General features: G+C 38.5%; 1 protein-coding gene across 1 annotated transcript in view; it reads right to left on the bottom strand.

Moving 5' to 3' along the window:
* GRIK2 (glutamate ionotropic receptor kainate type subunit 2) overlaps nt 1–21,974 on the bottom strand; it is a gene marked incomplete at both ends in the record, with an annotated part of 532,047 nt that overhangs the window by 201,134 nt on the left and 308,939 nt on the right. The window contains 3 exons of the mRNA XM_083352959.1: nt 7,432–7,545; nt 10,353–10,460; nt 13,903–14,046. Of these exons, the coding sequence (XP_083209085.1) occupies nt 7,432–7,545; nt 10,353–10,460; nt 13,903–14,046 (366 nt within the window). The remainder of the gene's footprint in view (nt 1–7,431; nt 7,546–10,352; nt 10,461–13,902; nt 14,047–21,974) is intronic.

Raw genomic sequence — 21,974 nt, 5'->3', positions numbered from 1 at the left:
GCCGGCCTGGCCTGATGGGGGATGTGCTGGGGTTTTTATTGGGGATTTTTAATATTATTCTACTGTTTTTAGCTCGGGCTCTTATTTAATTCTTTTTTAATTTTTGTATTCTGTATTTTTTATGTGCCCTGTTCACCGCCCTGAGTCCTTCGGGAGAAGGGCAGTATACAAATATAATAAATGAAATGAAATGAAATGAAATTAAGCCAGTTGTCCCCAACCTTTGCAGCTTGGCAACCCAGCTGGGGGGGGAGATTGTAACCAGGCTGCATGAGTGGCAGGCTGGCATGCATGTATGAACAGCTCAACAAGCAGGAGCAGTGGACTGGCATGCTCATGCATGCACACATAGGTCAACTTGCAGAACTTGAGCTGCACATGCACACCAGCCCACCATTCATGTGAGTTGACCTGCATGCACTCATCCATGTCAGCCTGCTGCTCACATAGCCCAGTTGCAAATAGGCCATAGCCTGGTAGTGGCCAGAGGTTGGGGACCCCTGAATTAAGCAATACCCATGTATTTATTTTATGGCATCCAAGGTTTGCTCTCCTTTATAAGTCTCTAATCAGCAAATAAGCTAAAACAATTACACTCTAAGCTTTAGAAATTTGCTAAGTGGAGATGTGGGAAGAACAACATTGTCTTATCTCTTTTTGTGGCTTCTCTTGCTAGTGTTTCAGATTGCTCATGAGCTTTAAATCCCATTCATTGCTAATACTCTAATAATATAAGCTATATTTCCAACAAGAATATATTGGGAGAAAATCATTTCAATAAATAGAATTCAAGGTTCTTAAAAAGTTGCATGTGGCCTAATACAAACTCTTTAACTGTGTCAGGACAAATATTATGTTTCTGAAATGAGATAATAGGCTAGGAAAGTTTCATACTCCAACACTCTTCAGAGTTGCAGCAAAGAAAATTATTTAGACTTGTTCCTCATGTCAGCACATACTGATAGTATAGCTCAGCAGAGTCCCTCAGGGACTAAACACAATCAAAGATAGACTTGGAATTGTATGTCGGACCAATTTTCTTGGAGAACTAATTAGAGTCACAGAACCCATTCTAGAATTACTGCAAAAACATTCTGTCAAAAAAAAAAGTACAGAGCTGATACAAGCTTTACCTATAAGCAGTGGTGGGATTCAAATAATTTAACAACTGGTTCTCAGAGCAGAACCCTTTAAGAGCTTTCCTGCTCATCATTAGTGGGGCTTTGTATAGCTAGACAGGAAAAAGTTCCAACTAATATTTGGTGGCCTCGCCCCATTTCCCATATGCACCAACCAGGAAACTAGAGAGATGAAGCGTCTATTCCTGAAATTACCTGAGAAGCACCACCTAGTTTTCACCTGAGTGACATGATTGAAGGAGCCGCATCTCTGTTTGGTTTCTGTCGCTCCTCTTTTGGACTTTTGGGAGGGTTTTTTTCCCCCACCTGGAAGTAAGTTGAATGAAAACCAGACATGTTCCAGAAAACACTGATGTATCATAACCGGTTCGCTGAACTCAACAAAAAATTAGGTGTCAGTTCTCTAGAATGGGTGCAAACTGACTGAATCCCACCAGAGCCTATAAGGCTACCAAATAAAAGCACATTTAAATTGAACGTATAGGCAGCTTGGATTCTAAAGGAGATGATATATAATGATTGCTCTTATCCCAGGTTTGAGGAATTGTATACATTTCAGTGAGCACAAAGAAGTATGCATATTTCTAGTGAAAGTATGCATCTGATATATTGAATAAAAAGGTAAAAAAGGAGAACTGTTCATAAACATGTGCATGGATTTTTGTATGAAACTTCATAAGGAGTTTTAAAAATATTTGCCAAGTAACAAGACGCAGAATGTAACTTTGTAATGAAAATGGACAATATGTTATTTCTTTCATCTTTAATATGGAATATTCTTCTGAAAAAGAAGATTTGGAATACCTCAAGACTCAGCCAGAAGGAATCCCAAGCCCTCAAAAAGTACATCATCTGATCTGTCTCTCTGACAGATGTGCTACTGGGCCCTTGGTACCAAGATCCCTAATTATGTTTCCATCGTTATGAGATGGATGTGAAATAATTGCCTAGGCATTAGAAGATGCATGTTCAGTCAGCAACCAGGCAAAGGAGTGGACCAAAAAGACAGTAAATACTGTATTAAGGAGTGCTCCTTAACAGCCGGGGCGCGCGCGCGTGCGCAGGACTGCCCTGCCGGCTCCCGCCCAATGCCGGACGGCTCCGCCGATGCTGCTTCAAGAGGGAAGAGCATGAGGCGCCTGCCATGGCTCCCCGAGGACTGCTTAGGAGCCGGGGAACGCATGCGTGCACAGGACTGCCCTGCCGGCTCCCACCAGATGCCAGCCTGCCCTGCTTCCTCCACAGTGAGAAGGGAGGGTGTGCCTTCCCGGGCTCGGTGACTTGCAGCCAAGCCAGAGCCGAAAGGGGCTTTTCCTTCCACCCACCCTTTGGAAAAGACGCAAGAGCTCCTGGGGTCTGGCGTTTGCAAGGGGGAGGGGAAGGGGATGAGAGGCTCTTGGGGGTGGGAAGGGAGAGTCACGTTGGAGGGGGGACTGGACTAAGGAGGCTTGAAGTTGCTTTGCAAGAACGGGGGCGCTCGATTGATTTATGTACTATTTTCTGGCGTATAAGACGACCCCCCAACTTTTGAGATGATTTTCATGGGTTAAAAAGTCATCTTATACGCCTGAAAATACGGTACCTTCTTTTAGTCTCACCCTCTTTCCAGTTCTTCGGCAACCACGTATGGGTTTTTAAAAATTACTTCCTTAAAGTTCAGTTCTGCATGTCGAGAAGCTGTTCTGTGGGTACCAGAAACCAAATAAACTAAATCTGTTCTAGAGGTACTCGCTACTTTTGGATTTGATTAGCTTTTCTCCTTTCTGATTACCACTTTGTTTGTTATTTGCTGTTAAACTATATATAAACTTTGTCCTGGTTACATCTTACTAATTTTCAGAACACTTGTTCACCTCTCTGTATGCCTCCCCACACTGTAAGGTTTTCAACAGAGACCTCTTTTTGAATGTCATCACCATATAAGATACAACAGAAAGCTAACTGGTAAAGGCCTACTCAACAGTGGTATCATAAAGAATGTTTCCAGTTAGATATAGCACTCTTCTAAGAGTTATGTGCTTTCTATTTCTTTAACTCATAGTGTCCCTCTTTGTAGCTTGATTTTTAAACAACTACACCAAACTGGCTTTTGTTACTAAAGGTTATAGACTGTCATCTAACATACTGGCCCAATATGGGGTTAGAGTTAGAGTTAGAGTTAGGATTAGACAGATGTTTTTTTTAACTTTCCATCTAGCATTAAAAGAGAAGGCCTGGGCCACAATCAACCAGTTGGCTAAATGGATAACAAAAACCTGGATTTTTCCACTCCTTAACACCATGCATAATCACCATCCATAGGCAGCCCTTCTCCCTCCTATACTGGTGCCAGGCCCTACAAGGTGCTCTTCTTCTGCCGCTGACATGTTCCTCCTCACAATATATGCCACTTTTTCCATCAGACAGTTTGGGACAGAAAAAAAAAACAAAATCCCAAAGAAGAACAAAAACTTCTTTTGTTGCTGTTTCTCAGGACAAGTTGAAAAGATTATAATGATAAATAGAGTGAGTATTTTGTAAAGTAAACTTAAATTTATTTTATCTGACTCATTCTTGAGGGCTTTCTTTTACAGATATAGAATGTACCACATTGAGTTCTGTGGCTAATGTACTGTATTTCTGAAATAGAAAGAACTTTGAAATGAAAAATAAGGACCTGTTCTATACAGTGGTTCTATGTGCTTGGTGAAGACTAGAAATTACAAACCACTAACTAGTTAAGCAAAAGTTGAAAATCATTACAGGGAACTGGAATTTTTCTTCAGGTTTTATCAAAGAAATGTCCATATTATTACTTTGCTGTGCTGTAACTTCAGGAAAACATCCACACAGTATTTCTGATATCTATATGCCAAAAATTTCTTCGTTATGTTCTTTCAGGATATTCTTTGACTTCCCACTGTTGTTTATGTAGTCCCTGGCAATATCCCATTGAAAAACTAAACCCAGTCTACTTAGTTTCCAGGCCTTGCCAAATATTTCCACTGAGTAATATACATATACATAGCCTGAATTCAAGCTATTTTGATTGGTTACATATTTAAAAAATCTGGTGAAAAAATTACAGTTATTTCTTTTTGTTAGACTTTCACAGTAGTAAAAAATAATTTTGGAGAGTATGGAGATGCATATTTCATAGATGAATGGCAGTCATTTTGTATTTGTCACTGCACGTTTTTTTATGTTCGTCAGAAAAGTTCATTTCTAACTGTACATTTCCCCTGTTCTCTGCACCTGTTGTGATAACTTATCTGGTAACCATAGTGAATCCCATATGACTAGCTATGTTATGGTTTAAGTCTGTTTAGTGCGCATGTCTAGAAGAAGTTCCCAGAGTTATTATCTGTATTGTTTTTCTTCACTTTGCTGTTACTGTCTGTTACGTTAGGATGAAGCTAGCTAGCTCTGTATAATATATATTTAGTTTTTATATTTTGTAAGTAAAAGGTATTTAGTAAGATTATGCGTCGTGTTTTTCTTGCCTTCCTACAAGTGTATCATGCATTCTCTGAAGCACGGTCCGTCGCCCTCTACAAAGGTGTTTTTTTACCTTGACATTTTGGTATCGAGGATGGTTTGATTTATGTTTTTAGAGATGCATGTTTCTGCGGCTGTTATCAGTTAGTTAGTGCTAGTGAGGCAGTGGTGATTAACTGCTGAAACATGTCAGGAAGGAAGCCACGGCTGGAAAGGAGTCTTTCTGTGGGGCAGCTCCCTTCGACCTTAAGAACTCCGATAGCTTCGGCCACACGCCTTGGAGAAGACGCGCCTGCTCCTGTCCACGATGCAAGGTCAGTCACTCCTTTTTCTACTTTTCCAAGCTCCCTGGCAGCTGCTTTTGAAAATGTTCACACTCCAGGGGCTCAAGATGATTTTCAAAGGCTTGGAGTGAAACTTAAAGTCCAGCCGAAGAAAATTCCTTCTGCTCCTTCAAGCCCCAAGCAAACTATGCGAGATAGGGCTATGCAAGGCTACTGTGAACAAATTGGGGTTTTTGAAAGGCGTTTGCAGCAGGCAAAGAAATATGTGTCAATGGTTCAGCAATATGAGAGGAATTATGAGCATGAACCGGCCATATTGCCACACCCACAGAAATAAATGAATTATAGCAATAGCATACTTTCCCTGAAACTAGTGTCTGTGCTGCACTAAATCAGCTTTATTTTATATAAAAATTATCTGATGCTGGTTGGAAAGTATGGAGATACAGTTTAATATATTTGAAGGACATCAGAGTGATAAGGTGCAATTTAAGACAATGCAGAACTTAAATTGTCCTTAAATAGACATCCTTAGAAGTCAGTCCATTTTTTAAAAAGCTTGCATTCTTTTTAAAAAATATAATTACAAAGATAGTTGGAAAAATTAAAAATTAAAGCAGACAAAAAATACTCCATATTTTTATATGGAATCTACCCAGTTGGGCAAATGATCATTACCATTCTGAGTAAGACAGAAGGAGAAAATTGTTCAATTCAGAATTTAAATTGCAGGAAGAACAAGTTTTATTTAGCACTTCTATTACAAGTTCTATTTCTTATTTATCATTTCTGTTACAAGTTCAGATGTTAGCTTTATGTTTTTAACACTGCATAAAAATGAAGTACTGTTTAGTTTAAGAAATGATTGGTAGTTGCAATAGAAATCTGGCAAGAAAAATGTTTTTGCTTTTTTTCTATTTTCCCTGTGTACCCTTCATCACACAATATTTATGTGCAATAGAATCATGTAAAATATTATTTATTTATATTAGGATAAAATGCATTGTTTCAAGTCACGTCATATTACTTACTCCTGCCCCAAGGACAAATAAAAATAAAATAGCTAATAAACACAGTCTAAAGAGCCTTCATAAAATGTTTCAATTTTTATCTGTTTCAGTCAAAAATGAAATGTATTTGAGCATGAAATAGCTTCTTTGGGCTCTCCATTTCAAACTTGAAACATTTCCACAATGACCAGACCAGCCCATTTCAAACATATAACAGCTATTTCAAGCTTGAAACACATCTTTTGAACTCTAAATGAACTACTGAGTCTCTTAAACGTGGTAGGAAAAAAAGTTCAAACTGCATTTGATTAAATAAAAGTGCTAGAGTTAAACTTTTAAAAAGTCTTAATTTTTCCACATTTAAGGAGTTAGTTTAGATGTATATTTCTTTTATTATTTAAATTAGAAACTAAATCTAAAATAACTATGAATGAGAAGTCTGAAAGAATCACTACTGCTTTTGGAAGGAATTTCTGTCCAGCTATGAAGACTGCCTGCATTAGAACTGCCAGGCTGCTTTTAGCTTGCCTACAGTTGTGAGGGGGGAGGGGCAGGTTTGGAAAGCAAGATGAATTCTATCCAGATGGGATGGGAGGAATGTTGTGGCAAACAGAGATGTTCTTCTCATAACAACTGCCTGAGGATTACCCTAATTGGACAATGTGACCTGACCTGTCAGAGAGGGGAGGGAAAGTTTTACTCTTTTAATTATCTTTTTCTTGCCATATTGCCACAGCTGGTTTTCCATTCTTTAGTGCCGGTATGCTGTATCCAATAATGTTTTGCATTAGAAATTGGAATGGCTTTGGTATATTTACTTTGTTGGAATCCTTAGCCAGAACATTGACAATAGAGCCTTGGTGGAGCAGTGGGCTAATGCCTCCTTAAGTAACACCAGCTGCCTGCAATTAGTGCAGGTTCTCATCCCACCAGGCTCAAGGTTGACTCAGCCTTCCATCCTTCCGAGGTAGGTAAAATGAGGACCCAGATTGTTGGGGGCAATTAAGCTGACTTTGTAATAATGCCGCTTGGGGGTGTGTGTGAAAGCCCTAACAAGCCGGCATATACATAGAATGAAGGCTACTGCTAAGCTTGTAAGCCGCCCTGAGTCTTCGGAGAAGGGCGGGATATAAATGTAATAAAAATAAATAAATAAATAAATAAATTTCTTTGCTAAATTAATATTAATTGCATTTTAAAAATTATATACCCCTCCAACTGAAACTTTTCCCCCCAAATCTAACATGGCAGATTCTGTGTAAATATACAAATGTTGAAAAATCACAAGAAAGTTAAATAATTAGTCAACTGAGATTATAGCACAGAAATTAAAATTGCTATCTTCATAGCTGAAGGTAAAACCCCAAAGTTAATGAGATATTTCAGCTTATTCATTAATCAGTAATTGCTAAATAATTACGACATAGAAATGCTGGTAATTATTATGTTATGCACTGTGCTCACTGTAGTTTTCAACTATAGCTGAACTTCTGAAAACTAATTGCATGAGGAATAACTTACCAAAATAGTGGTTACAGTTAAAGAACGATTAGAAAGGGAATCAGTTATGTTTGCTGGTTTTCCTTTTTGATTCTCAGTCATATTAAGGCCACTTGCAGGATCCCAGGTTCCAATCTAGAAAACAGGATAAGAGCTTACATATCATGCATGGGTTATGTTTCATCCACTAGAAAAGAAAAATAATAAGACAAAATTAAAACTGCAAATTCTTTCTCCTATTCTCTTATGGTGCAATTTCAGTTATCATTTTCTTAGCGGTAGCTGGTCTAAAAGGTGATTCACCGAATTTCAAAATATGTCTAGCAAAGTGTGGCATTTGGGGTAAAATGATGTATAGAATGTCAAGTGCTTAATTTTCCATTTAAATTCTATCCTCTAAAGTAAAAAAAATAGTAACAACACCTTGGTATATTCTCCTCACATAAGTTATCTTTCACTGTAGACAAATCTATTCCTTTCTATTCTTCCTGGTGCTAGAAACTTCAGATGCACACACATAAAGATAACCTGTATTCAGCTCTCATAAATTACATTTTGACATTCAACTGCATTCCTCCCTCCCAAGTCAGAAAAAAATTATGAAGTGGAAACTCACTCCCACTCCCTTCTATTCAATCACAATTATCCGCTGTTAAAAAGTGATGATTTGTGGCTGCCACTTCAATTTGTTCAGCAGTTGCCAGTTAAGGTAGTACAAATTTTTGAAGACAAATGTATTTCAAAGAGGGGTGCCATTGTTTTAGAACTCAATATATTGTTTCAGAAACAATTTGGCCAAATTAAATTTTCACTTGGATTCTGACACCAAATTGGAAGAATGAAATGAATTTATTCTGAATCCTGGAAATCCAATTTCTGCTGGTAAGTTTAATAGCCAGTTGAAAAACTTTGAGTAAATTACAGCAGCATTATTTTTAAAAAGTTTCTTTAAAAATGATTAGTTTGGGGATCTCTTCTGAAAACTATTGTGAACAAAAGGTACTTTAGAGAAGACATTTTACATTTTATTTCTTGTAGTTCCCTAAAATATATATGACCAGTTCCAACATATTATGCCCTTTGCTGTAATTGGATTACCATGCATTGATGCTAATTTTAACCAGTTATGTTTCTCCAGAAAATATTTAGCATGTTACCACCACATCTTTCTGCAGTTAGTTTGCTTAGCCTAAATATTTTAATTCTAAAGCTGTCCCAAATGAAAAGTGTTGGCAGCCAGCTGAACAATGATTCAGTAAACCTTAACTAATTCAACCAATCAGAAATAGGTTATAATAAATTAAAGAAGTATAGTTCCAAATGATAGAAGTACTCAGAAAAGCTTCAGCTAACAAATAGAATTATAGAGCCAGAAAGATATTTAAATCAGCACAAGGATATTAGCTAAAGCATCCCTGCCAGTTGAGGGTATTAATGTAGAAAGGAAATGTTAATCTTACTCTATAGATGACATAATTTGAAGAACCATAGGTTCACAGAGTTGGAAGGAACCTTAGAAGTCACCTAGTTACCATATTGTTATCATACCCCACTTCAATTTTCTGTTTCTTCAGCTAAATATTCTCAGCAATTCCATTATTCCCTGATCATCCTCACAGCCCTTTTCAGGAATCTGTTCAAATTGGTCTAAATCTTGGGAATTTATCTGGATATAAGATTTGTGTCAAAGACAGAAAAGGGGTATGTTGGGAAGATATCTAGGCAGGTCTGCAATTTTTTGGCACAATTGTCTACATTTGATATACATTTTGAGAATGGGAGTAGGCTTTTTGTTTTTTCATAAAGCAAATTCTTGGACAAAAATGACCAACCATATAGATAGCAAATTCAGACAAAGAGAGGGAAACCTGTAGTTTGTGAATAAAAATAGTAAACAATGGAAGTTCCTCACTGCTATTACTATTACCTCTCGAATCTTTAGGACATTTAAAAAAAATTAGAGTGACAAGAATGGCATACAAATCCTTTTGAACTTACAGCATTAATATATGTAAATGGTTATCATGAGAGAATGTAGATCTTTTCTTGGGAATGAGAAAGGAATGAGCAAAGTGTTAAAGGGGATCTTTCAGAAAAGATTGCTCAGTCCTGAGGAAGAGGGAAAAGTTAGAAAGAGACTCAAAATGGTTCTTCCTTCATTTTGGGGGCAGAGGGAGCAGACAGAAACTCTGACAGGCTTTAAAGCAGAGTTCCCCAATCTTTTGGGCACCAGGGACCAGTTCTGTGGAGAGGTTTTTCTGTGGACTGGAGTGTGTGTGGTTTTGTGTGCTCCCTGCATCTCCTGGATGCAGCTTTGCTTATTTGTGCAGACCAGTTACTGGCATGCCACAGTCCGGTACTGGTCCATGGACTGGGGGTTGGGGACCCCTGCTTTAAAGGTTCTGCTTGTCTACCTTATAACAATAAATCCCATTCATTAACCTGGCCTGTCTCAAAGGGCTGACAGTTATAGTACTGCACAGTTTCTGTCAGCTCTTTGAGGTAGAACCAACCATACTAGCTGTAAGGCTATATATTGTAAGGCTATGAAAATGGGATCTTGCAAGTCTAAAAGTACATCTCTTACCTTACTTTTAAAATCTGGGAAGGGTTCCTGCTGAGACATTTGCCACACCCCCATTTCCTACTGACTAATCTTTGGCTCTCGTCTTCCAAGGTCATTCTCGTGTACCATTACAGCTTCTATTACTTTAATATTAATAATGTACAAGTTTTGCATCAATGTAATGACAGCCGTAGTTTTCTATATACAATTTGAAAGAAAAGATCTAGCCACCACAAATCATTTTTTCCAAAATAGCTTTTATACAGGTAATGAAACTGTGAACATTATATCCAGTAATTTAAATAAATTCATAAAGCAGAATGAGAAATATTATTCTTTTGAAATGTTATCAGTTGTGAGGAAATAACTTGAATACCTTTTCAAGACCTTCCTCCTTAAGACTAATGACATCTAAGTCAAAATCTGTCCTTAAACCATTGGTTTTGTTGAAAGTTATTCTGCCAGTGAGACCTTCCCAGTGAGCCTAGGAAAAATAAGGGAAAAATTATATGTAAGCAGCAAGAAAGAGAGAAAGAGAAATGAATAAATTAATGACTCAAAATAGAAATATTAATTATTCATTAACTTTAATTCATTTTCCTCATAACCAATATAAAAAAATCATCCATTTTTTTTGTATTTCTGGTATTTTTCTGATAACCAAGCTAACTTTTCTTTAATCCCTGCATACAATACTTTCCATTCCTTTTCTCCCACTATATATCACTTGTTGACTAGGATGATCTTTGAAACATTTTCATTATTTTCTTATTTAAGATACAGGCAATTTTGTTGACTGTTGCTGTCTTTCAGTATATCTCCAGTTATGAGTTTTATAATAGCACATCTTATCATATCGTGTAACACAGTCATTATTGCATTCTCACAAAATATAGTATTAATCTCTAATATTCATTTTTGACTATGGAAAATAAAAAAAAAATATGAGTTTTGCCCTAGGTAGAATCCAGCACTGTCCTAGTAGTTTTCTGCTAGTTCGGGTGGATATTATTTTATTCCCTTCAAAGTGTTCATAAGAAAAACAGTAACTGCCTCTTGCCATTGCACCCCAGAAATAACTTTTGCTAACAAAAGCATCCAATTGGATTCTAGATGCCACTGTTCCTGTAGCAAGAAAAAGGGAATAAATCGGGGTGCAACATGCAGAAATTTGCCCATAGTCATTTCATGAGAAATCACCAAGATTAAGTAAAAGACTGCCGGTGGATAACACCCAGGGGGAGGGCCTTCTCTGTGGGTGTGCCTGCCCTCTGGAACCAGCTGCCCATGGAGCTCAGGACTGCCCTCGACCTTCGTTCATTTCGCCGGGACCTGAAGATCTGGCTCTTTGAGCTCTCCGGCCCAGGCTGAGAATTTTTAACTGGGGTTTTTATTTTTTAGGGATTTAATTTAATCTTTTTAAAATTCTTTTTAACTTTTGTATTGATTTGGTTTTAAATACCCTGTAAACCACCCTGAGTCCTTCGGGAAAGGGCGGTATATAAATCCAATAAAATAAAATAAAATAAATAAATCATAGAAATGGATTAGGAGTGGAAGAAAGGGAGTCATTACTTGTATTTAAATATTTATATGCATCCAACTTCTTCTTCTAAAGTTTCAAATAAGTGGAAATACAATTATGCCCTTCCAAAATGTGGCCAAAAGACCTCTGTTTCCATAAAATGGGTTATATAAAATGTTCTATATCTGCACAGTTATGATCATCGCAAGTTCATTTTAAAGCTCAATGCTTATTTTAGAAATATAGTCAGCTGCCAAAATAGGGGGAAGCAGGGAAAGGATCCGACAACATAAACACCTGACCACACATATAAGAAAATACCAAAGTTGGAAGAATTTCCATGCCCATACTAGTGGTCTGCCTGCTAATTAACAGTCCTTGATTTGATTTAATATTGAATGAGGTCCTTGTTCAGTTTCTGGAGACAGCTAACCTTTCCCATTTTAAATTTTAAAAATTGCAGACTCCAATGCTTCTACTCTATTTCTTCCACTAGCATTAAGGGCTATGGTCCCTAAGTGGAAAATCACATTACCACAACAGGCTTATGAGCTTACTTCCCCTTCAGTCATTAAGTGAATGACCATGGTAATTAAGAAAAATATCCTCTGACCGTGTCTTACAATTTTACTTCTGCACACACACATACATACACACACACCCCATTGTAATGTCAAGCAGTCACTAAAAGAGGCCGTTGATAAGTGAGGACTATGTGTAGAACATTGAGTCCATAGTTTTCAGACCAGAAACAAACTAAACTCACACTGCTGAAAACAACATTATGACAATTCCATGAACATTGATTTGATTTGATTTGATTTGATTTATTATATTTATATGCTGCCCTTCTCCCTAAGACTCAGGGTGGCTCACAACAATAAAAACTAAAAAAGAACATGAAAATACAAAATTTAAAAAAGAATTAAACAGTAGATATGTTCAATAAATAGTAATTTAACCCCATAAAACCTAATTAAAAACCGTAGTCAGTCCAGGCCCGATTGTTGGAACATCCATGTCTTCAGGTCATGGCGGAAGGACTAAATGTCAGGGGCCATCTGCAGCTCTGGAGGCAACTCATTCCAGAGGGTCGGCGAGCCCACAGAGAAGGCTCTCCCCCTAGGGGTCGCCAGCCGGCATTGCTTGACCGATGGAACGCTGAGGCCGACTCTGTGGGAGCGAACCGGGCGATGGGAGGTTGACAATGGCAGCAGGTGGTCTCGCAAGTACCCTGGGCCTAAGCCATGTAGGGCTTTAAAGGTAATTACTAGCACCTTGAATCACACCTGGAGGACAACCGGAAGCCAATGAAGCTCATGCAGGAGTGGAGTAACATGGGAGTATCGAGGAACTCCCATAAGTACCCGCGCGGCCGCATTTTGCACCAGCTGAAGCCTCTGAGTGTACTTCAAGGGCAGCCCCATGTAGAGAGCGTTACAGTAATCCAGGCAAGAAGTGACAAGGGCATGGGTGACCATGCATAAGGCATCTTGGTCCAAAAAGGGGCGCAACTGGTGCACCAGGCGAACCAGTGCAAAGACACCCCTGGTCACAGCAGTTAAATGTTCTTCCAAATTAAGCCATGAATCCAGGAGGACACCCAAGTTGTGAGCCCTTTCAGAGGGGGACAATACCTCCCCCCCATCAAAAGAGATGGAACATGTTGGACAATACGAGATTCTGGTATCCACAGCCACTCGGTCTTGGAGGGGTTGAGCCTGAGCCTGTTCCTTCCCATCCAGACCCGTACCGCCTCCAGGCACCGGGACATCACGTCAAGGGCATCACTGGGTTGGTTTGGGGTGGAGATGAACAACTGGGTATCATCTGCATATTGGTGATACCTCACCCCAAAACCACGAATGATCTCACCCAGCGGCTTCATATAGATGTTAAACAGGAGGGAGGAGAGAACCAACCCCTGAGGCACCCCACAAGAAAGGGGCCTCAGGGTAGATCTCTGCCCCCCTGCCAATACAAACTGCAAACAGCCCAAGAGGTAGGAGGAGAACCACCATAAAACAGTGCCTCCCACTCCCAACCCCTCGAGCCGTTGCGCAAGATACCATGGTCGACGGTATCGAAAGCCGCTGAGAGGTCAAGTAGGACATTACATGTTAAAAGAATATTAGCACTTATTCTACTGCTTAAAAGTATCCATGTCCTACTTCTACATCTTATAATTAAGTAAAATTTGAAACTCATAAAATGTAGGGCCTTTTAGTATAATGTAGGTCTTTCAGAAACTGGGGAGTGTACATTGAAAACATTTAGCATGAAAACAAAATTCAGCAGGGGGGAAAATGGATTGAAAATGGAGCACACATCACAAAGCCAAAGGCATTTGGGCATGCTGGATTTCTAACTAACAAGGGAGCATATCTTGCTCTTGACTTACCTCTTTAATTAGATTCATAAAGCGGGTCCCAAACCTCCATGGTTTGTGGCGATTACACTGTAATGAACTGACAGTCATCTGTGGAAACTGCTGGACAGCAACTGACACCACATGAACAGCATCATACATTAAAGCTGCATCTGTCTGAAATGAGAACACCATCAATGCTGTGAATATGACCCAGAGAAATTGCATCACAGCTAGACAAGGAAAAGCAAGGCATATTCTTTCCACCTTACCTTATGACAGAAGAAAGTGATAATATAGTTTTCTTATTAAGCAAATATATGATGATTAAATTATGTACTACGAGAAGTACACGTTTCATCTTCCTTTTTTCAGTAAGAAAAAAAAAATGAGAGAAAGAATCTGTTTTGAACTGTATGAGGGAATAAAAACATTTAAGATCTTACCCATTCCTTTCTGTCAGGTTCCCTTGCTTCTCAATCGTTTTCTAAATGATATTTCTAAATTTTGTTTACATTCTTATTTTAGAACAATAAACTGAATGAAATTCTTCTTCAATAGATAGAGTTCTTGCTGGGTTGGGATGATGCTTAATTTTAAGCATTTTATCCTACATTTTATATTCAACAGCATTCCCAGCAGAGGCACTTAAAGAAAACTGGGAGAATGATGCACTGTTCTCTTTGAGGCATCATAATAAATTATATGTATGGATTTAATATTTTGTTTTCCACTGACATTGCATGTTTTTTTTCTGTGTGTGTGTGAGTATAACTCTGCATCTGTTCTTAGAAGAACCAGTATCTTCTGTTCATTGACAAAATTAGTGAGCTGTGAAATGAATTAATTAACAATAGGAAGCCAAGAGATTACTGAATTTGTCATCACACAACACAACCACAGAGTTAACTTCTATAATGTCCTCCGTACAAATTAATCCCAACTCACTTTACAATAAAACAAAACATTAAAATTGTAAAACCACTCTTAACTGCTAGAGACCATAAGCTGGTACTAAAAGAGATAACACGCGTTTAGATGTAAATGGGTCTCCCGTGGTGACATTTCCAAACTAAAAAGGGGAATAATTCTTCTGTTTAAAATGGGTTGTAGAACAACCTCATGCAGTGTTTAAAGCACCTGGAGTTGCTCTCACATGATAGCTTTGTAAAAACATCAGGACCCAAAATGATTCACCAACTTATATTTCAAAGTGCTTTTGAGACTAATGCAAAACCATTGTGAGAGCCAAGTATCTTTTGAATCCTGACATTATGATGGTAAATATGCTTTATGTAAGTGGAGTTTCTAGAAGCAGCATTTTATGCAATTTAAAAGTTAGGAGACAAGCACAAAGTAACAATAACAACAACAGATCCAAATCTTTCTAAAAATCTCAGCTTCTTCCACTATGTTACCTTAACGTACTATGCACTAATAAATCCAGGTTCCAATGACAAATGTGGAAGATATATGCTCTGACAAAATTCTGCATCAGTTTGATCCAAATTCTATGGCAAGAATGCTCCACTCTTCCACCAAAAATGCCTCCATTATGCAGTATATGTCTTGGGGATCATATTTTCACATTTTCACACACACCTATTTTCATGGACTACATTAATAGATAAGTAGGGAAAGAACATGCAGTAGATGATGCTGTTAGGAGCAAGGAAGATTTTTTTAAAAAAAAAAAAGAATGTGGTCATGTACAGGTAGTGTTTGACTTATGCCCACAACAAGTGAGACAGTTGCTAAGTGAATCTTGCTCCATTTTACAAGTTTTCTTGCCACGTTGTTAAGTGAATCACTGCAGTGGTAAGTTAGTAACCTGGTTGTTAAGTGAATCTGGCTTCCTCATCAATTTTGCTGGTCAGAAGATTGCAAAGGGTGATCACATGATGGCGGGACACTGCAACTGTCATAAATAGGTGTCAGTTGCCGAGCATCTGAATTTGGATCACCTGGCCGTAGGGATGCTGCAACAGTCATAAATGACTTTTTTTTTGTGCCGTTGTAACTCCAAATGGTCACTCAGTGAAATGTTGTAAGTTGAGGACTACCTGTATTGCATTGGTGGCAGGAGAAAGAACAATGCTTTCCCTCTGTCTTTGCTGGTGTTCTTGTTCCAGCTATGGATAATTATTAAATTATGATCTCCCAAACCCATGTTTGTATAGCCAATAACAAAAAACCTTGGGGAAATGTTGCCTGAATTTTATCTAGAAAGATTGCTGGCTGGGCCTGCTGAGAAATGAAAAAAGCTGAAAAAGTTTTATTCTTAAAGCAGCAGGTGGTAGCTAAGTGGACAAGGGGTGACAAAAGGGTTGTTTTCAATGGTCAGAGATAATTTGGTTCATAAAAATAGTTTAGTAAAATTCTGAGGCTTTGAAACTTGATTTCCAAAGTCATCTGGCAGTATCGATTTTTCCCACCACATATTTTCCATATTAATTATACAACCTTGATACTGCTTCATTGTATTTCCAATGCTGTGGAGAACTGTCAGTATGATTATATATACAGGCACATACAGGCACCCGCGAAAACCTCAGAAAACATATATATATATATATATATATATATATATATATATATATATATATATATGTGTGTGTGTGTGTGTGTGTGTGTGTGTGTGTGTGTGTGTGTGTGTGTTTTCTGAGGTTTTCGCGGGTGCCTGTATGTGGATCCTTGGTTTTTCAGGTTTTTCCCCGCATAGAACTAGAGGTGTAGGCGCAACGTTTCGACGGAATCCCATCCGTCATCATCAGGCTTTAGCTTCCTTCTTCTGGGAGAAGCATGTGGCTGTTTGTTCCTCTTTTTTAAACTGCCAGAGGGGGTGTGTTCTGTGGAGGTGTGCTCTGATTGGGTAGGGGACCAAGTGTGTTCTGATTGGGTGGGAGTGTGTTTTGAGTGGGGGCTGTGTTCTGATTGGGTGGGGGTGTGTTTTGAGTGGATGGGCTGGTCTCAGCTGCCAGCCTTAGACCTGAACTGGTGAGTTGTGCTGCTTTTGTTCGGCTCCGTGTTTGTGGTGGTGCCATGTTTTTATAGTGGGTGTCAGTTTGCTTATTGTGTGGTTTGGAGAGGTTTAAAGTGGCTGATGTTGCAGCTGTAGTTAGGTTTCTGTTTTGTGGTTGTGTGTCGTTATCGTTGTGGGTTCGGATTTGCTTTTTGAATGGTTGTGTGGTGGTGATGTCATGTGATGTTATCATGAGTTTGGGTCTGGTATCATTCTTGGTGGTTGGGACTCGTCTGTCAATCAAGGGGGGTTTCCAAATGGCTGGTAGGCAAGATGTATCATCTCGTTTGTTCATGCTGTGGGGGCGTTTTTCTATCTCAATGGCTTCTCTGATTATTCTGTTGTTAAAATGTTCACACCACCACCCAATCAGAACACAGCTAACCCCCCACCCAATCAGAGCACACCTCCACCCACAGAACACACCCCCTCTGGCAGTTTAAAAAAGAGGAACAAACAGCCACTACCACACACTTCTCCCAGAAGAACGAAGCTGAAGCCACCAGCCTGAGGATGACGGATGAGATTTCATCGAAACGTTGCTCTTACACCTTCAATTTTACGTGGGAAAACCCCCGAAATAAATATATATATATATATATATATATATATATATATATATATATATATATATATATATATATGTATGTATATATGTATATATATATATATATATATATATATATATATATATATATATATATATATATATATATATATATATGGGTAAAGTAAATATACGATCAATCAGATTAATAATTCAGAAATTGTTATTGTGGGTTGTTATGAATATTACTCAACCAGACAAAGTTGCCATGGAATTATATTTTATTGATTCACTATGTTAAAATGAATAGAATAAAATAGAAAAGAATAGAGCTGGAAGGGACCTTGGAAGACTTTTAGTCCAGGCCCATGCTCAAACAGGAAAACCTATACCAGGGGTAGGCAACCTCGGCTCTTTTATGACTCATGGACTTCAACTCCCAGAATTCCTGAGTCAGCTGACTCAGGAATACTGGGAGTTGAAGTCCATGAGTCATAAAGGAGCCGAGGTTGCCTACCCCTGACCTATACCTTCTCAGACAGGTGAATGTCTAATCTCTTCTTAAAAATCTCCAGTGATGGAGTGCCCACAATTTCTGGGGGTGAGCTGTTGCACTGGTTGATTGTTCTCAAAGTCAGGAAATTTCTCCTTAATTCCAGGTTGCTTCTCTCGTTCATCAGTTTCCAACCATTGTTTCTCATCCTTTCCTCTAGGGCTTTGGTGAACAACCTGGCCCCTTCTGCTTGTGGCAGACCCTTAGATACTGGAACATTGCTATCTCTAGAAAAAGTTTTTGAGTAAGGGAAATGAATGATATGCATTCCACTAGATACTGGATTTACTGAATTACAGAATAACAGAATTGGAAGGGACCTTGGAAGTCTTCTAGTCCAGGGATGTCAAACTGCCAGCCCACAGGCCAGATGCATCACGTGGAAGCCACACCCACTCCATTGCCGACAATGGCAAAACAGTCCCAATACATTGTGCAACGTCACGTGGTGATGCAAATTTGACATATCTGTTCTAGTCCAACCCCCTGCTTAAGCAAGAGACTCTATATGATTCCAGTCAAATGGCTGTCCAATCTCTTATTTTATTCTTCATGTAAAAGAAATGTATTGCCTTGATATACAAATGAAGGCATGATAGTTATTTATTTATTAGAACTCTTTCATCTTGCACAATTAAAAGTGGCATAGATAGTACTCCCTCCTTTTATTTTCCTCACAACCATAATTCTATGAGATGGATTGGTCTGAGAAAAAGTGACTTTATTATCTATATTCCTGTCTGCCTGCCTGCCTGCCTTCATCATAATGATATGTTGAATGCAGAAGTCATGAGATAAATAATCCCTTCTAATGAAAAATGCCAAATTTGCAATAGATATAAGTATAATTTAGAACTGACTGTATCAATAGTCCACTTGATGTACAAAATATACTATTTAATAGATCTCTGTTGTGTTATTGAAGCTCATCCTTCAGGGATAATGTTGGATAACACAAAATGTACGAATAATTAGTTGTGCATTCATTATGAAAATTAATCTCTTGAAAGACTATAAAGAAAGCACAACCCAATTTGTTTGCTGGAATTAGATAACACAGACTTGTTACAATTTCAACTTTCAGCTTTCTGCATATAGTACAGTACTGAAAAAGCCATTAGCTAGCTGTTAACTCCCTCTAGCAGATAAGAATTCATGTTGATTAATTGTTTCTAGATTCAACTGAGATATTACACAGATCTTCAAAGTGGTGCTTTGCTTTAATGGAGATTTTAAGTGCCTACATAAAGTCCTTCAAGTGACTAAGTGCTACCACTTTGCCTTAGTTGACAAAACTGCTTCTGCGCATGCACAAAAGCTATTGGTGAGCTCGATCAGATGAGTGAGGCCCATCCTTCAAATATTCATCAAGAGAAAGAAAAGAGCCTCTTCAATACACTAGAAAAATGTCAAGAAGGAATAATATATTTCTGTAAGAAAAAGCACTTCCTTAAGTTGTGTTAGCCCCCCCCCCCCGAGTAGAGGAAATTAGAAAACAGCTTCACAGGAAGACCAGAGATGGGCTGTAAATGACAGAATTTTGATTATACTCCTCTCCTTCCAGTGAATCAAGGAGGGACTTGCATGAGCCACTTCCAAATATTATTTTGTTTCTCAAGACTTTCTCCTTTTACCTTGGTAATGGTTCTTGCTTATTTTTGTCAAAATCATCTCCTTTACTCTCTACAGGCAGGTCACATATGGTATATTGAAATTTTATTACTTGTACCAATGGTTCACTTCACTTAAACTAAGACAAAAGCACTACAGTACTGGTATTATATTGCATAATATCTTCCTGGTTGTTTTCAGTGGATTATTTTATAACAAAATGTTTGAAGTTAGTATTTGTTTGAAGTTAACATTTTCTCAATTTATCAATTCTAATAAAATTAAGCCAAATGTTGTCTGAAAATTAAAAAGAATATACTTTTGAATATGTATTTGTACTTTAGCGAAATTCAGTGATAACTATGGTTTGTTGTTGCTATTTTTTTCAAGTCACTAAACTTTTGGCAAAAATAGATTAAAAACAATGTTAAAGTAACTTTCCTGATACAGGTTTCCAGTAAGCTTTGTCATAGCAACAGAATATTTATATTTCTATAATCAGATTAGGTAAGAACATACTGCACAGAGATAAAGCAGATTCAATAGCAGTTCCTACCAGTGCTTTTTTTCTAAAAAAAAAAAAAAAAAGGTGCTGGAACTCAGAGGTGCTGTCACTGGGAGCGATGCCGGTGTCTTGCTATGGCGTCGCCACCTGTCCTTTGCACCCCCACCCCTGTGGCTCGGAGCCACATACCGCAGGGATTCCCCTCACCACAGCTGCGTTTGCCATGCTGAGACCTGTGCTGAGCCCCCACCCGGAGCTGCTCCGAACCCTGACCCAGAGCTGTGTTCCTCATGGCAGTGGTCTCCGGTGCCAAACAGCTGATGGCCTCTGGCACCAGCACTCATTCACTTACTGCCCCGTTGCTTCCAAATGCAGTAAGTGAGGGAGGGAGCAAGTGGCATTTGGAAGCGTTTGTAACCAATGGGTCAGTAAGTGAGTGAATGAGCAAATGGTATTTGGAAATGACAGCGCAGTAAATGAGTGAGTGAGCAAGAGGCCTTTGAAAGAGATGGAATGAGTGGGGGAGAGACTGAATGAGGTGCCTTTGAAAGAGACGGAGGAGTGAGTGAGAGCGACTGGAGGCTTTTGTGAGCAAAGTGTGAGTGAGTGGGGGGGCTTTTGCGAGCGAAGGGTGAGAGAAAAAGGGAAAAGTGACGGGGAGAAGAGAAAAAAAAAAAGGCACTGACTTCTGACTTCTTCTGTTACCGGAGTAGAAGGAAGCATTAACGTTGAACCTCAACCTCAGCTTTTCTATAATATTATAAACTAGCCATTTCTATAACAATAAATGAATCTAACAAATGAAACCCAAAATACCCCCCCTTTTTTTAGTCATCAGGTTTTTGACACCTTGTTAAGCACTGGTGGTGCTTGAATATTGTCATGTCCTAAAAGTGGTACAATTTCTGAAAAGGTTGAAAAGCCCTGATGTAGCCTAAATTTATTTATTTATTTATTTATTTATTTATTTATTTATTTATTTATTTATTTATTTATTTATTTATTTTATTTGTATATTGTTTATTGCCATCCTATTTGCAAATAATATCTTACTTATCTAGTTGAGATGGTGTACTTGGACAGCAGGGAGGGGTGCAAAGTTCCTGCCTTCACTGCAGACAACTTGCCTGTGCAACGTTTGCCGGCCGGGTCTTTTGGCATGCTCAGCAGCAATTCCTATTGGCTTTCAAAAGCCAATAGGCCAGGCGAAGGCAACCTTGGCTCTTGTATGACTTGTGGACTTCAACTCCCAGAAGATGTTACATAACACAACATCAACAGGAAGATGTTAAACTGTCTTTCTGTTTCTTTCCTTCCCAAAAATTGTGTTAATGAGTCCTCTTTAAGCTCGGTTGATCAGCTTGTCCTGGATTGTTTTGCCACAAAACAGAATGGTTTGCAAGTTGCAGTTGTGATATATATCATTTTAGATAGATCACATATAATTGAAGATTGTAATTAGTTGTGTGTGCACATTCAGCAAGTGTGAGGTATTTGTGCTGGCATTTCTAGGCCTCTTTCCAACCACATCCAGAAAATTTTGAAACAAACATTGGAATTCTCAAGGCCATGTTTGGTATTTCGCAGCAATCTGTTACTGGAAGGAAAAAGCAATCCCTGCTGCGATACAGATCCCAGAGAAGCATTTGCATGTATGCAGGTATCCTTAGGGTGCCATAGTTATGGATGAGAAATATTGGTTGCAGAGTTGGCATTTCTGGATGTAATACAGATATTTTGGACTTATTTTTGTTTCTTTACATGTTTGATATTTTTTAAAAGGCATATGCTACTGACTACACTTATGCACATATGTAACATCTTTTGCTAGGATACATGACCACTGCTTGTTCAGAATGTGAAAAGT

Source organism: Vipera ursinii, assembly GCF_947247035.1.
Source record: "Vipera ursinii genome assembly, chromosome: 1".
In the NCBI taxonomy this organism is placed as follows: domain Eukaryota; kingdom Metazoa; phylum Chordata; class Lepidosauria; order Squamata; family Viperidae; genus Vipera; species Vipera ursinii.
This window is presented reverse-complemented; position numbering and strand designations above follow the sequence as displayed.